Source organism: Catharus ustulatus, chromosome 22 (assembly GCF_009819885.2).
Source record: "Catharus ustulatus isolate bCatUst1 chromosome 22, bCatUst1.pri.v2, whole genome shotgun sequence".
In the NCBI taxonomy this organism is placed as follows: Eukaryota; Metazoa; Chordata; class Aves; order Passeriformes; family Turdidae; genus Catharus; species Catharus ustulatus.
Genome location: NC_046242.1, coordinates 3672220 through 3689376, shown reverse-complemented (window position 1 = coordinate 3689376; position 17157 = coordinate 3672220). Strand labels below are relative to the sequence as shown.

General features: G+C 43.6%; 1 protein-coding gene across 5 annotated transcripts in view; it reads left to right on the top strand.

The window, feature by feature from the left end:
* Positions 1–16835, top strand: part of SPECC1 (sperm antigen with calponin homology and coiled-coil domains 1) — an 85856-nt gene extending 69021 nt beyond the window's left edge. For all 5 annotated transcript variants that reach the window (XM_033078576.1, XM_033078578.2, XM_033078575.2 and 2 more), the window contains 3 exons: positions 10595–10711; positions 11241–11300; positions 11993–16835. In XM_033078576.1, the coding sequence (XP_032934467.1) occupies positions 10595–10711; positions 11241–11300; positions 11993–12082 (267 nt within the window). In that variant the 3' untranslated portion in view covers positions 12083–16835. The remainder of the gene's footprint in view (positions 1–10594; positions 10712–11240; positions 11301–11992) is intronic.
* The last annotated feature ends 322 nt before the right edge of the window (positions 16836–17157 follow it).

Genomic DNA, 17157 nt, shown 5'->3' with positions numbered 1-17157 from the left:
TAATTGGCTATGTCAATTCTAAGCTCCTTATTTAAACAGTGATTTGATATTAGAAAGATATGCATACTAAGAAAAAATACTGAGAACATGAAAACAGAATCACTAGAATGAAAATAAAGTGAGAGTTCAGTTTCATGACTAGGAGAAAAGAATATGAAAATGGGATTGCATAAACTGTGGCACCAATGATGGTGTTATTTCAGTTGTCATGTTTTGGTGCCCAGATGAATGCTATCTGGCATTTTGGCCATTGATTTTGAATAACTATGAAGGGGAGGTGCTAAAAAGCCTCTTTAGTAACAAGAATTGTGGTGAAATCAGGCTTTGAGCTCGCTGGTGGGAAAATCTCCACCTTGAAAAACCAAATCTAATGTGTGGATCCCTGTAGGAATTGTGCACAGTCTCTCTTCTGCCACTTCCAGAGGCTGAGTTCATTGACATCATGGTGTGTCATGTAGGGCCATGAGCTGGCCAGCCTTGAGCAATGCTTTTGTGGCTCTGCAAGTCATTTACCACAAAGCCTGCTGAGAGTCAGCTATTTGTGTTAAAATAGCTTTTTCTCTGTTGTCATGTGGGGTTTTTTTCATCTGTTTAAAAAGATGATACATCCTAGCAGCAGTGTGAAGCAGGAATTGGGTGTCTCTTTTCTAACAGGCTTGGTTCCTGTGAGCTGGAACTCCTGGAATCTAGTCAGAGTCATTCTTGTTGCATTATCACCGTTCATAATCATGTCATTAGTGACTGTGGTGTCATTTAAAAGATTCTCTTTGCTCTCTGTAGAGACCATTTGTCAAGGGACCAAACCTCTCTAGATTAAAGTCTCTTGCTATTCACAGATGTATTGTGAAAACACAGAACTTTAAGTGGTACTTAACCCATGATCATTAGAATTGAGGATTATTGTTCCTGCCACACATGCTCTCTCTGGAGAGGAGAAGGAATTGCCACCATGTTAATGAATATGGAACTATTTCCATGCTCTTTTCAACCACTACACACCCTTCCTTGGCCCAGAGGAAAAGAGGATTTGAGACTGGCTCTTTCCTCCAATATATTTTTGTGGTTATTCTTTATATCCACCACGTTCAAGACCCACCACCTCTTACAGTAAAGCTGTGTGGTTGTTTTAAGCTGAAGAATGCTAAATAGGAGCAGGCAGGGAATGTTCTAGCACTGATAAAGGGAAATGGCAGCTGTACCTCTGAAAATGCTTGTCTTGCATGTATTCTTGATCTGTGCTTTCAAGAGAGGAGTCACCTCTGACTCTGGCAGTGTCAGTGCATCAGCTGTGGGTCAGGGCAGCTCTTCATGGAGCAGAGATACAAAAATCAAGCTGTTGCAGTATTTGCTGTTTGTCAAGTAATTATAGCAAGAGACTGCTCAACTGGTGGTTTGGCAGTGGATGTAATATAAAGCTCTTTATCCTTTTGTGTTCAATTTAAACTCAGGCTAATACCAGCTTTTTGTTTGCGAATTTGTGGCTTTCTTTTTCTCACAGGAATTCACATTCCTTTCCTCGTCTTGCTAGGCAGTATTTCCTCCAAATCCTCCTTGTTCTCAAGCCCTACTCCATGTTGTTCCCCCCTGCTTTTTCTGATGTTTTTTTGCTTGATTTGCTGGCTGGATGAGATCCAGCAAGGATTAAGTGTGACCCAAAGATGCACAAAGATGGATATAACATATTGCCTTTGGTCAGGTGGTCATGGGACCATTCTCCTTTGGGAGATGGGCTCTGCTGGGACACACAACCAGGCCAAGTGCATTCTTGAAGCTGCATTTTGTGAGGACCTGCTTTTGGGAGATCCCCAAGCTCCTTCATGGCCAGTTGTGCTTTAACACATCTGTGTTTGAAGGTTTCTTCTTTATTCTGGAAAATAAGGCTATGTTTAGAAACAAGAAGTCTGTTACTTCTTTGTATGTCATTAGTGTGAGGAGTTGACATTCTCTGTCTTAGTCAAGCATTAATTCTTTCTAATTGTCAGCTGAGCACTTTACCTACACTGGCATCATCTTGGACTGCAGAGAGTAAACAGAGCTGTGCAAATGATGTTTAAACAAAAATATATAAATGCTACCACAGTCCTCAGGGTTGGCAGTTCCAGCAAAGATGATTCTTCACCAGAATTAGAGCTGAATGGGACAAAACCCAGGATCAACCCTCTGAACCTGGGACTGGGCTCACTCAAACACTTCCTTTCACACATATATAATGGAGCTTAGTTTTAAAGCCCTGAGAATCCCAGCACAGCTGTGCCTTGTCCTCAGGAAATACAGGAGAGAACCCAGTGGTTTCTAATTACAGATGTGCACTTCCTACATTACATTGTGTGTTTGTGTCAACAAGTAGCCTAAAACTGTTCCAGTACATTCCCAAATTGTGTAAATCTCTCTCTCTCTCAGGTTTCTGTCTAAACTAAGCAGGTTTTATTAAATATTTCACTGGTCCAGAGAAGGAGGTAGGCAGTGGCATTGCCTAATTCAGCAGCAGCACTGAGGAAGAGATGAACAGGTTCACTTTCCTAAGCAAGGAACTAAATCCCTTCTGCTGTCCTGCACAATTTATGTGCAGCCTGGAAAGGCTGGAACTCCCACACTGCTGTGGTCTTGTGTAGATTAACAACAAAACAAATAGCTCCTGTCTGTGTGATGTGAGTGAAGAAAAACACTGCACAAACCCTCTCCAGGTCTGCATGTCAGCCCTCCATTCATTCTGAGCAGTGTTGGTGGCAGGGTCTGTGCTCTGGGCAGGACTGGGGACATTTCTCTGGTGCCACACCAACCTGTGTGCCTGAGATCAGAGCCTGCTGAGCCAGCAGGAAAAAGCCTTGAGTCACAGCAGTAATGCTCTGCTGGACAGTGACACGTCCCCTAAAGTCCCACAAGCTTACAGAGCTCTGTGTCCACAGCACTTGGTGCATTTTGACATTTGGAAGCAGGATATATGAGCAGTGGGTTTTTCCCAGGAAGTTATTAGTATATTCTGTGAGTTTCTGAGAAGTGGATGAAATTTCTGGCTCTCTCTGTGTTTCTCTGATCTTTGATGAAGAGGAGGATGTTGACTTTTCCTATCTGTACAAAAGTTGAAAGGAGTTTTACTAAGAGCTCTTGAGATAGGAGAGATTATATACTGTGTTTAAATTAAAAGTGACAATACATTGGTCAGGAATTTTGCTTCCAAGTCTGGACCATCTTTCTGACCTTGGAAGTCTTACACTATAGCATTGCCTTGATCTTTCTAGCAGCTAAAATACAGATCACACAATCATCTAATTGAATATAAACTTCAGTAATATTTGGAAAGATGCTCTGATAAAAAGGGCAATCTTGAGAGATTTTAATTCATGATGTCAAGATAGTCCCAATTTTCTTTGCAGACTGAGAGGCTGCTGAGCAAGCAGGGAAAAGCATTGTTTTCCTAAATAAAAATACTTATGGCTGAATGTGTAGATGCAGTTTTTCTGTATGTCCCAGCTGGGCCCCGGGTTGGTGTCTGGAATTAAAATGCAGCGGCCAAATCGTGGCGTGTGAGGAATAACCAGGCTGATTACCAGTGCAGTCACTCCTGCTCAGTGATTCCAGTGCACAAACGTGCTTCCCCAGTGCAGCCAAATAACTTGAGCCAAGCTCTACCTTTTTTCACATAGAGGGCTTTATCCTGTAAACAAATACAAGTGTCCTGATTGGAGGGGTAAAATAAATGCAGCTCCCTCATGCGTAACTTTCTATCCTGCTGGGTAATTTTAAAAATAGCATTTACATTCTGTCCATCCCAAAGTCCAAGACACTTCCCTTGTGTTGCCTGGATGCACTGACAATCAGTGAAAACACTGAATTGATTGGTCACCAGCTGGAACAGCTCCAAACTGGGAATTTAACCCTGCTGCTGCTCCAGCAGTAACTTTTGGCGCTGGGACCTCTCCCCACCTTGTTTCCATCCTGCACCCTGAGCCTGCTGCAGGCTGCAGCCTGCCCCTCCACCCAGGAATTCCAGGACATGCCTAATCTCTGAATTCTCACTAGAGATCATTAGAAAGAGCCATGGGAGCAGGCAGTGTGGTCATTAGCAATTCTGCACCAGGGCTCCAGGCAGGAAGTAGCTGTGCTGCTGTCTTGGACACAGAGTAGAGCTAATTCCTCCTCCTCCCCTCCTCCCCAGAGTATCTGTGTGGTCTTTGAGTTGTGCTGCTGCATCTCCACTGCTGCAGCCTCAGGAATGAAGGGACACAGCCCAGTGGCATTCAGCACTGGTGTCATTTAGAGGAGCTGGTGACAAAAGTGGTGGGAGTGCAGTTGTGTGGCAAGCAGGGAGGTGCCTTTCAGCCAGGGAGCATAACAGGGGAATTTAGGCTGAAAAGAGACATGCAGAGCAAAACCCAGAACTCATCAGTGTCTAATGGGATTAATTCAAGAGGAAGAACTCCTCAGTCCCTGCTCTTGCTGTGTAATCCACCTCTGCAGACAGAACTGACTCCTGCTCTGCCTTCTCACGGAATGTGGCTGGTGGAAATTACAGAAATACCAGTCACACTTGATAAATATCTCTTGTCACCATTACCTCATCTCTGAAATGACCCAGACACATCCATAAAATTGCTTCTGCCTAGAGCAGCTCTCATTTGGTCCTGTGTTTAACAACCCAGCAGTTCCCTGTGAACTTGGTTTTATACATTTTCTCTCTTGTGCATAGCAATAAATTAAGACCCAACCTGAGGAATATGTACAACCCCCTGTAACTTTACTAACCTTTAGTGAGACCTTTGAAGAAGGTGACTTCTAGTAATGAAGATGTTGTCATGGGGTTATTTGCATTCAAAACAACTCAGATTATTTGCTAGGAAAGGTTCAAGTTCATCTACTGTGTTATACTCTGTGCCAGCAGCTGCTCTCAGCCCTTGTTCACTAGAACTTGTTTTCATTATAAAAAGTCAGTCTTTTTATATAAAAATGCAAATAAAAGGAACAATTAAAGGCACCAGCAGAGCTGTTTGGCTCCTCAGGCAGGTTGGGTTCTCACTGCATGGTTGCAGGGATGGTTTCAGTGTCAGTAGAATCTTCTCTTGCAAGCAAAGGAAATGGGAGGCTACATAATTATTTTATCACTATTGCCTTAACTGTCCCCATTTGCTGCTACTTTCATTTTTTATTCTCATGAAAACTTGAGCTATTTCAGCAGCACCTCTCCCTTGTAAGCACAATATCAGAACTAAGCTGCCTTGAGGAGGTCCTGAAGCACAGGAAGAAAGAGCTGAGTTTGAATAGTGCACAGATCATTTTAGAATGGCTTTACAATTTACTCTGAACAATTTCTGTAGGACAGTTCTGTCCAGATGAGCTTGTTTTAAACACAGAACTTTAGAGAGCATGACTCCACCTATTCCTGCCAGTCTGCCTCAGGTAGGAAAGTTAATATAAGAAAATTGGATCTGCCTGACTTTTTGATGTCTTCTCTGGTTTTTGTGACTGAAATAGTTGAAATATTGTGATTTGGGAAGAGGAGAAGAGTTTTAGGTGTATTTAAAATTATAAAGGTAAGTAAAACATCTTTGTGTAGGATGCATAATATCATTTTAAAATTTCCTCTATTTAAATGTCTCTGCTCTGTATGAATTCTGTAGCAAACTGATGTTTGATGCTTTTGAAAAAGAAAATACAGGCATAAATCCTGTAATATCTTGTCTTTGTTAATGGACTCATTAATTCACACTTACTGAAGCAAATGATGAATGGTAAACCTGAAGCAGCACCTGTGGCAGCAGTGGAGGGGGGAGCAAGCAGAATCTAAAAATGTGATGGGAAGCAGGGATTCTTTATAAAAAGAAATGCAGTAAATGGCATGACTTTTCAAGAGCTGGCATCAGTTCCTTTTCAGTTCAAAGTGCTGTTATGACATGATTTAACTGCATTTTCAGAGCATTTTGTCATCTGAGCTCTGCTGTTCCATGCATGTGTAATCAGCAGTGAGATGCATGGCTAAGTGACATGCTGGGAGAAGCATTAGAAATATGGATTATGGGATAGAAACACAACATTTCAAAGAAATTCAAAGCAGTTCTTAGGAGACTGCAGCTGGCTGGGCCATTTGAAGCAGGGATATTAATACAGGCTGGAGGATGGGAGGTCACCTGGCTTCCTTCCCAGTCCTGCCTACCCACTTCATCTCAGTACAACACACAGCACTGCTGGTTTGATTTCTTTAAATCAAACAGCATTACTTTATTCTGTATTCCATTTAAGAGAAAAAATATTGCTAAGGGAATTCAGAAAGGTTCTTAGTAGTAGATGGACTAAATGTGATGAACAAATCACTTCAGACTTGCAGCTCCCCATTGAAAATAGCTGTGTGCAGTTGTCATCTGGGTGCACCCTGCAATTACAGAGGAATCCAGGCAGCCTTTCATTTCAGGGATTCATGCCTTTCATCCCTGTTAACTGGACCTGACCACACTTCTCATTCACTCAGAGTTCCAGTAGATTGCCCAGATGTTTCATATCTTTGCTGGAGCATTTCAGATGAACTGGAGTGTTTTGTTTGTTCTGAAGGCTCAGTCATGCTAAAAGGAGCCATCCTTTCCTCATGTTGCTTCTTAGGAAGTGTTTAGAATTTGCCCAGCTTGCAGATTCTTTTGAATAGAATCTCTTTGGCTGAACCCTGCTAACCTGGCCCCAGGTTGCAATAAATCAAATTAGATCTGCAGTTGCATGCAGCTGTTGTTAAAGATGGGGTTTGGCTCCGTTTTGGAAGTTGCCTGTCAAGGTACCTTGATCCACTTTGCATTAGGAAGGTCAGAGTTCAGCTGTGCAGAGCTGTGGTTTCTGTTCAGATGTGTTTAAATATATGCACATAAAACCACTGAGCTGTTCAAGAGGAGCTGTGGGGACCTGGGTAGTGATGAGCTGGAGGAAGCTGAGCCACTTGAGGGAGAGCTGCTATTAAAAACAAGGCAATTCCCTTTGATTTATTCAACAACTGTATTTGAAAGTATTTAATTTTATATTCTGCACAGGCTGAACCTCCCTAATTAGCCACTGGCAGGTTGCTGTGTGCCATTCCATCCTAATAACTTGGGAGAGGCAGGAAGGGATGCTGGATGCTGAGGGGAGAGTGGCAATAATGATGCTCAGGTTCTGTTTCTTGCAGGCTTTCTTCACACAGTCCCAGGCTAGCTTCAAGCTGATTCATGTCTGTAATTGATAATTCTGGGTCTCAGGGAGAAAATTATGACTCAGAGAGCCATTGCTGTGGGCACAGTAACACGTGCATGGTGGGAATATCTTGTATCAGGATTTTAACGTGCTCAGACTGTAATGAAGAGTGCATGATGTCATTGTTGCTTTTTGCTTGGAGTCAAAGATCCAGTGAAGTCTAATGGGGTGGTGGTTTTTTCCTCAGACAAACAGAGAATTGTTTTTAGTGAGAACAGATCACACAGATTTCTCTGGGTGTCTTTAGGGGGGCTCTGTTATCTGCAGGAAAGGTCTTGTTCCTGGGATGGGGGGCTAAGGTCAATCACTTCCAGGTGTTTTGTGTCCTTTAGCCTTGACCTGACACTGATATCCTAAATTGTACATTTGGCATCCAAATAACATTGCCTGGATATTTCTTTTTTAATTTTTATTTTTACTTTAATGTTCATTAAAAGGGACTGTACTGGGCACTTTGGTGCTTTGGTAGCTGTGCTTCCAGATCCCGGTCTCTGGCCATTCCCAGTGCATGCAGAGGAGTTCACTTGTGAGCTTGAAGAGAATTAAGTGTTTTCATGATGGGTGACACTGCAGGAGTGCTGAGGACAGACCCAGTGACCACAAGATGCACTGTGGCAGCTTTTTCCCCCTTCCTGCTGAATGCTGCAGCTGAGTTTGATCTGAATCCCTGCTCCATTTTCCCATTTCTCCCTGCACTCATTCTGATGCTCCATCTTCCCCCTTTCTGGGTGTCTTGTGAGAAGCCAGGTGCAGTTTTTCAGAGCTTGGGGTGAGGGTTCTGCTGAGAGCACACTGGGACACAGAAAAATCCTCCTGCAGTTTGGGATTGTGCATTAACAACCAGCATGGACACAAATAGCTCCCATATATTCAGGGACTGTGGGGGAATAGGGAGAGAGGTGTGGCAGCAAGACTGAGACAGCTCCTGCTGCCAAGATAATCAAGAGGAGGGAATAGTTTCCGAGGTGTTCATTCCCTAAATTGTTTTCCTTTTTTTTTTTTAATGGCTTCAGGGGAGCCAGAGATCTTCCGAGAAATCGGAGTTGTCTCTATTTTGACTTAATTCTTCTTGGTGTGGTACAGTGGGGAGGTACTACAAATAAAGCTGCAGTGTAGCAAAACACAGATCACTTTTCATTTACCATGTCCTTATATCCCAAACTGAAAAGTATCTAACACAGAAGCCAAGATGAAGTGCCAGGGAGTGGGGTTTGTATTGTGTATTAAATGGAAATGCATTTGTTTAGAGAAAAAAAAAACAAAATTCATTGATTCTTGTTAGATGTAAAAATGGAACTAAGTGGGCTTGAGCGTGCCCAGGTATTTTTTATTGTACTGTGACCTGAACAGTTGAGCTGAAGCTTTGAATGTTCGTTTTGGGTTTGCATTTAGGACAAAAATTCAGATTTTGGTTCCTTTTGACTTTGAGTGTGGCAAACCACTTTGGAGCAGATTTCATCTGTGGTTCAAATATGGTCAGCAGAATCCCATCCTTGAACTTTGGCTTGTTTGTAAGACTTAGATCCAGAAGTTGCTGAGGATGACTGGCTGGACAATGCTGTTGGGGATTTTTTGACCTAGTTTTGATGTAGACATGAGCACTTCTCATGTGTAGAAATGGTGATTTGGGAAGAGGAGAAGAGTTTTAGGTATATTTAAAATTACAAAGGTGAGTAAAATTATTGAACTGATTGTGGGATATTGAAGTACTGTGTGAAGGAGCAGTTTTGTATCTCACATGTCTCCTAACAGCATCATGAAAATGAGGATAGATACAGCATTCCCACACAAACAAACCTTGCCTTTTTGTCTAATCCCATTGCTTAACTGAGGCTCTGTTTGTTCCTGTTTCCATGGCCTTGGGAAAGGGGAGGAACAACTTCCATTTTCCATTTCTATCCTACCATAAAATGAGAATATTGGCATTTGATGATAGGCTCTTTGCTGATAAAACATATTGGCCTCAGTAAAAACACTTCTATAACTTGGCAGTCAGTCCTTTCCCACTAACTGTGGATTGATAATTAGAAAGGAACTTGTTTGTCTGAAACTTCAAGAAAGCAGAATAATCCAGCTCAGCCAATTCCATACACACAAGGTTGGACTTCCAACTAAAAAGTTGCAACTTTATGGTACAGACAATGCCAGGGCAGCTTTCAGAGGAAATTTTTTTTGTCTTGTTATGGTGTTCAGGCAGTGCCTCATTTTTGTATTGCTTCCACTGACAGATGTTGATAGAGCCCAGTGTGGTGGCTGGTTCAGTGTGGGGATGTCAACTGCTTTCTGAGCCCATTAGAGTTGTAGATTTATTACAGCTAAAGTATTTTAACCTGAAATACTATCTACTGCTTCAATTTGAATCATGTTTGGTTATGGACATTTATTGCTAATTGGAAATCTTGTCTGACTGGCCCAAATCCAGGTTGGATAACTAATCAGCAAGGCATCAGAAGCAAGGAGCACATGCTGAAATAATTCCTGTCTGGATTTTAGTGTGGCTGCATCAGCTGTTGTATGAGAGATGCAGTGAAAGCCTTATCTTTGGGGAAGTCATGAAAGAAAGCAGAAAATAGCAGAATAAAGAGAATGCAGGGGTGGGGAGTGTGAACTGAAGCTGAACACACAGGAAGATGTGGCTGCTGAGGAGGGCTGGAGGTGACTCCACACCGTGTCCCAGGGCCTCCCTGCCCCTGATAAGAGCAGCTCTTGCTCTTACCACTTCACTCTTCTGTTTCTTGCTGCTATTTGCAACTGCAGCTGCTATTGCACCAGCAGGACTTAGCCATGGGAATTCCTTGGAGTGCTGGTATGGCCAGGCAGTGCAGACAGGAGCATCAGAAAAGTCACCTTGTTCACAGGAGCAGAGCTGGGCCTTGGACCTCTTGTAACTGAGCTGTGCCCCATGAGAGCATCCAGCAGAGCCCCAAGTGCAGTGATTTCTGTGTCCCCAAAAATCTTGAATTTTAAAGGAATTCTCTGCAGATGGGCTGACTTCAAAATACCATTTTCTCTTTCTGTAACCACTGTAACCCCCATGGTTCTGGACCTCAGCTGTCAGGAGCAGGGAAACTGGGGTTGCTCTGTGCACCTGAGTGCAGCCTCACAGTGAGAGATGTGGCTGGCAAAGAACAATCCAAGTGTCTGGAAACAAGGGAAGGAAGATGGTTTCTGTCCATATAAACTCCCAGCTGTATTAGGCTATTTCTTTTCAAATTTTTCTTCTTCACTTCCCTCCTTTTGGAGGTGGCAGTGGTGGGAGTGTCACCACAGATATTTCTAGCTCAGCTCTGGGGTTTTTGTTCCATGGCTATGTAAAAACTTTGGGGTTTTTTGTTCTTGTTGTTGTGTAGCACTGTTCAAGGATGGCTCATGTTTTTGTTTTCTCTTACAGAATATTGATATTACCAACTTCAGCAGCAGCTGGAGTGATGGGCTGGCCTTCTGTGCTCTCCTGCACACATATTTGCCTGCACATATTCCTTACCAGGAGCTCAACAGCCAGGACAAAGTAAGTTGTGTTGCACATTTGCAAAATTCACAGTGAAAAGGGAAGGAAACCAACAGTGAACTCCCAGACAGAAATTCAGGGACTGCTGGGTGAAGAGTCAGTGGCAAGTTGGCTAAGTCTGGGGAGTGCTGTAAATAAACATAAAACCAGTATCTATTACAGTAAGAATTATATTATGTACAAGAATGCCTTATATTCATTAAAACCTCTGCAGAGATCTTTCACTCATAGTAAAGACAGAACTTCAGGGGTTTTTTTCCCAGTTGTAACCAGTTTCACAACAACCTCTGTCAGAAACAGAAAGTGTCACTCAGGCAGAAGTAGATGAGTTATTCAAAGACAAAGAACTTGTGAGTGAATAAGACTCAAGAAAGAGTGAGAGTCAAAAAAGAATCTGCATGCAGGTGTGGAATCCAGGGGTTTAGTTTTCAAATATACCTGCTCATTTAAACGTACTGGGTAACCAGATGCCAGGAAAGGTTAAGGAATAGTGCTTTGATGTTAATCCTTTTGGACTTTATTTTTACAGAAGAGAAATCTGCTGTTGGCATTTCAAGCTGCTGAAAGCGTGGGCATCAAACCCAGTCTGGTGAGTAACCTTTTAGCAAGGAGACATTTGCTGCAAACACCATTCCAGCACCTTTCCTTGTTGCCATGGGGCCAGTCAGTGACCCTGCACTCAGTGTCACAGTGCTGGGGAAGGCTGCACCACTACCAGGAAGTTCAGTGTTAGGAGAACTTCCAGAAAGAATTCGTAGAATCACAGAATAAATATAATTTGGAGGAACTGATGAAGGTCATCCAGTATTGAAATGAGGGTGTGGATTATGTCCTTCTCTTGGATGCCAGCTCAGATTATTCATAATTTTATGGACAGGCTTGCCATACTACACCATTACACCAATGGTGACACTTTTGTTTTAGTGCTTTAAAAAGCAGAAAGATGTTGAGCTGTTTTTTAAACTGTTCATAAAACCTTTTCCAAAATTAACTATATGACAAGGGAGAGAGAAGTTTAATATGAAGGGAAAACTACTAGGGATAGATTCAGAAGCAAAAAAGCATCAGCTTAAAGAAGTTCTATTGAACTGATCTTTGATTGCAGATGGAAGAAATATTTTAGATTGTAGAATGCATTAACCCATTTCATAATTGCACAGTGGGCCATTCCAGTGGTCCTTTGGGTAGGTGGCTTTGAGGGGCTCTGGAGAGGAAGCAGAAGTGCTGAGTGGGCTCAGAGGAGCTGTGTGGGGGTGCCTGAGCTGGTGCTGTTCCATGCAGGAGCTCAGTGAGATGATGTACACGGACCGGCCCGACTGGCAGAGCGTCATGCAGTACGTGGCCCAGATCTACAAGTACTTTGAGACCTGAGCTGCAGAGCAAGAGGTGCACACAAGTGGGGAAGAGAACAAAGAATGCTACAGATGCACTCGATCACTTTAAAATCCTGCTTGCTCCTCTTCCACAACCAAGCTAAGCTCTTAGGGTAGTTTTGGAACACTACAAAGAAGGAAACTCTTCCGTAGCTTTGATTCCATCTGGGACTGCAACCAAATAATTCCCTGTTGTCCACCTTTGCAAACCAAATCCCTTGGTAAGTTTACTCCCACGTGGGAATTGCAAAGCGTTTTCAAGCACAATGGGGTATTTCTGAAGAGGATCCCTTGGGCTAACAACATTTGCCTTGACAGGAGACCTGAACATGATGAAGTTTTAAGTCAATGTGGATTATGCTGGCACTCAAGGGAGGCTGGGAGATTAATATTAATACAAAAGCTCACAAAAATGCTCTTCTTGCCAAAACATGCTTAACTCATCCCAAGTACATGCTGTTTTCTTGCCTCCATGTATTTTATAGAACACCTTGACAGATGCACTTAAGTTGTAGAACCTTAACCTGAGTTACTCTCACACATCTCACCCAATAACTGCACTAATTTACTCACAGCATAACCAGCAGGATGGTAACAACATCATTTGTAACTCAGAAACCACCCTCTGTTCATCACCAGTTAGTGAAATAACTCTGAAAGAGTTATCCTGTTAGGTGCTAGCACTTCATTTCAGCTCAAACAGAAATAATCTCTTTGAGGAAAAATAGGTTTATTACTCCAACTTCATTACTTGATTACTCTGAGAAGCCAGAGCTTGGTTTCCCAGCTGACTGTGCAGGCACAGTTATCACAGGAACATTGCAAATGCAATTTAATAGCTTTAGTTTGGAAGGTGCCAGTAATCAGGTGAGCAATACAGTGACATCTCATATCTCTGTGGATTGAGTGGAGTAACTTCTTCCTTCTGTGTTGCTCCTGTCTAATCAGCACAGCATAGCTGATGTCATTGGTGCCTAAGGCAGGAGTGAGCCTGTGCCCTGGGCCATGAAATGCAGCCCATAGGGCACTGGTGCATGTTTGGAAATGATGTTATGCTGTAAAGGAGCACAGTCATGTATCAGTACCAGTGGAAGGTGCAACTCCACAAGTGGCAAACAACATAACTGGAATCTGTCTGTGCCACAGAATCAGGCACCAGAGAGCAGCTTCCCACCTCAGTAATACTGCTAGGAAATGTCTGATGGGCACTCTTAAATGTCCACTATTCTGTTTCTCTCATTTCACCTGATGAAATTAATTTTTGTGTTTGTCTGCAAGGATGGAAGCATCCAACAGGCTGCTGGATCTGTTCTAGGAGCAGGTTTGGGAGAGCAAGTCAAGGCTGCCTGGCTGCTTTAGGGCATGCTGGGAGGAGAAGGTTGGTGTTTAGTTACTGTGTTTAACCCTGATGCTTTGTGGACACTAGTCCTAGGGAGCTAGGGATCATTTCTCTGTTGCAATAAATACTAGTGCTCACTGCTCCTACCTCCTGGGAAAAGGCTCATGAAATGGAAACGAGATTTCACAGAATAAAATTGGTTTCAGGCTTTCAAGGGCTTTGCAGGTGGCTGATCTCAGCCTCTGGTTCCCCATAGTGCTTTGTTGTTTGATTTGATTTTACTTTGTAATGCTATTTAATTAATGAACAATGTATTTCAGACTTGGTGTTCTCACAGGAAAATGCAGGATTCAGGTAGAGCCCAGGGCCAGGACTTTGGACAGAGAGGATGCTGGAGGAAGGCAGTGTGTGCCTGTTCTGGGGGAGGAGAAAATCATCACCTGCTCTTGGTTTTAGTATGAAATTTATTCCAATCCATTGCCTCTGGGAAAGTCCAATTCCAATCTCTGGAGAGGCTGTGTGATAAAAAAGGACAGGGGAGTGCACTGAGTGCCCCTGCATGCTGGGTGTCACCCTGCAGTGTGAGAGCAGCTGTGAGTGCTGCCACAGGAGAGCCTTTTCTAGAGGGAATTCACTCTCCAGGGTTTCTCAGCACACCCTGATGTCCACAGAGAACCCAAGAGGAGTTGCTCTCCCTGTTCTCAAATACAGGATGAGATGGAAGAGGAAAACTCTGCTGAGCAGAGTTCTTGAGGCACTTACACTGCAGAGCCCATTGGCTCGTGGATGCAGCAGCTCTTTTCCCTGGAGGTGTCCCTTGGCAGGGATCCCAATTCTCTCCAACGGGCTGTACTTCAAAGCTGGAGTGAAGTCAGCACAGAAAATTCCATATTCCTCAGTGGGCTTGGATTGGGCACTTGCAGGGATGAGAAAAACACTTTTAATTCCCAGTGTCTGGTAAACATCTCAAAGTCAGAGTAAATGATGTACAAAAAGGGAATTTTAACCCTGTGGTTGCTGGAAGGGTGTCCAGTGTGGCTCAGTGTCCCCTGGGTGGGTGGGTGTGGGCATCCTCTGCTCTCCTGACACTGCTCTGGCTCTCCAGGGCTCACTTTATCCTTTCAGACCATTCTGTGGGATCCAGCAGCTCTTTTTTTTTTCTTTTTTTTTGAAATTATTTTTGCGAGGCAATGTTTCTGTCATCTCTTTGCAGCTTGCTCTCCCATGTCCCCCAGTAGCATAGACCAAACACTAATTCTACCCAATTCTAGTGGTATATTTCTAATTTTTTACTTAGCTAGGAGTTAGAGCAGAGTTGTAGTAGGGAAGAAGATACTTGATTTTTGCCTTTTCTTCAATGTTACTGTTCTGTCAAATCTGCCAAACATCTCATTTTGATATTCTGAGAGATGGTTTTCCAGATTATTTTTTTAAGTTAAGGATATTGTTTATTTGTTCATTTAACTGTTACAATATTGGGGAGGGGGGGTCTTCCTTTTAAACCTTGCACAGTTACATTTCTAGACCTGGACTTTCTCAGGTTGATGTTGTTTTTTCATGCTGCCTTAAAATTTCAATATGAATTTAAATTTATCCTACACGAGATGCTGCAGACTGGCCTGGTTTTCAGGGACTCTACAGGCCCTTGTGAGACATCTCAGGTTGGAGCTGCAAAATTAAAGTTCAAGCTGCCTTTAAAGTTAGGGAATTTAATTAAGTTAAGCAAGAGGCTATTTGGATAGGCTTTATAGAAGTTCTGAGATTTCTCTGAAAATGTCCTGGCTGTGAGGATATGACAGGGATGGTGTTGAGCAGTAGCTTTGCCTGAGCTGCCTAAATCCTTTCTGCCTTTGCCTCTCAGGAGTAATGGATCTTCCCCTGGTGTGCAGGCTGATCAGTCCTGTCCTTGCTCCCTGAATTGTCACTCAGACGCCTCCTGCCCCTGCCTCTGGGTGTACCTGGAGAGTCTGTGGGATGCAGGGAAGCTGATTTGGGGTGAGCACGTGAGAAGAAGGGTTAGGAAGGGATTTCAGTGACATTCCACGGAGGGATGTGGCAGCGTGGGAGTGTTGTGGTGTCAGAGAGGAGAGGAGCTTCGAGTCAGGGAGGTGCAGTCTGGCTCCTGGAATTCCAGGGGAGACAAAGAAGGTACAAATTGTTTCATGGCTTGGGAAGGTGTGAGGAGTGAGCCCAGAGTCAGCCCTGTGAGGAGGATTTCTAGAAGGGCTTGAGGAGCTTTTTCAGAAAGTTCCTGGTGAGACAGGGAGAGTGCAGTGTGTGAGGGACAGGGGACAGACACACCTGGGGCTCTGACAGCAAAGGACATCAGAGAGTCGGTGGGGACTGTCAGCTTGAGGGGCATCCCTCCCAAGAGTGCAGCCTGGGGGGTGTCAGCAGATGAGGAGAGCACAGCACAGCCTGTGCCAGCCTCCCCTTCCTGTGACACTCATGGCAGCACGAAGGGGACAAAGACTTGTTGGTTCTTCCTGCACTGCAGCAAGGCAGCCATGCTAAACAGAGGGATTTTGGGCTTATGCAGGGTCTCTTTGAGTTTTGGCAGTTCTTTTTCTGTTATTTAAAGTTGGTTTTTACAATTTTCTCATGTTTTGTATATGCAACCAGTTCTGTGCAAGTTTTCTGTCTGAACCAAGTGCAGAATGATTGGTTCTTCCCAGTTTGGTTTCTGACCTGGAACTCTTCAAAAAGCCACCTTTTGGCTTCCCTGACTTTCCCCCTTCCTTGGCAGTGACCACACGAGCCTGGGCTTGGGGCTTGTTGGTCTGTTCATACCTCCCTCATCCTGCTGTGCTGGGGGTACCAGCAGCAAGGATCTGACTGGGCCAGCTCTTGGCAAAGCTGAGCCTTGTGCATCTGATCACAGGCAGGGTCTGTATGGGATGAGATTATGCATTTTCCTGTCACAAGAGGGCTTTTTGCCTAAAAAGACTCAGGGCATGGAGCATTAAGACATTTTTAAACCCAGCAATAAGTTGTACTATGCTCAGCTGTGTTGGTTTGTGCCAACTGCAGTGCCATCAACGCTCGCTCACCGACACGGTGCAGAACCAGCATCTCACTGAACTGCAAGGAACTTTATTTTCTCAACTGATGGTCTCTCCATTTTTGACTTGCACGTGTGCCAAGTCCCATTGGGCAGTGCTGGACACAATGTTTTTACTGACTGTTGGTCCAGGCTTGAGTTTGTCATATGGGATGATCTCCTCTGACAGTTTTGGCTTTCCCTGTTGGGTACAGATGTTACATCGTAATCTAATTTATACAAAGAGCACATTAGAATGTACATACTAAGCATTGCAGATTTGGACATGCTAATATTTAAATATTAACATTATTAAAATGTATGATGCAAAAATCTGTGTAATATTTCTAATAAATCTTTTTCTGTTTCTGAGGTTTGTTGAAATGTTTCAGTTACCTACATACAATACAAAATCCAAAATATCTCCCATCCCTGGAAGATTTCAAGGCCAGTTTGGATGGGGCCCTGAGCAATCTGGAAGGTGAGATGAGTTACAGCTCCCAGAGTTCAAAGCACGTGGAAGGCAGTGACAGAACATTACAGAGGGTGAGCAGTGTGTGCACAGTGCCAGAAACATCCCTTGGAGTCTTCTCCAGCCACCATCCCCTGTACCCACAGAGCTTTCAAAGGTGCTGAGATCAAATTCCAGAACACTTTCACAGAGGCTGCTTTTGTCTCACTGAGGTGGTGGCAG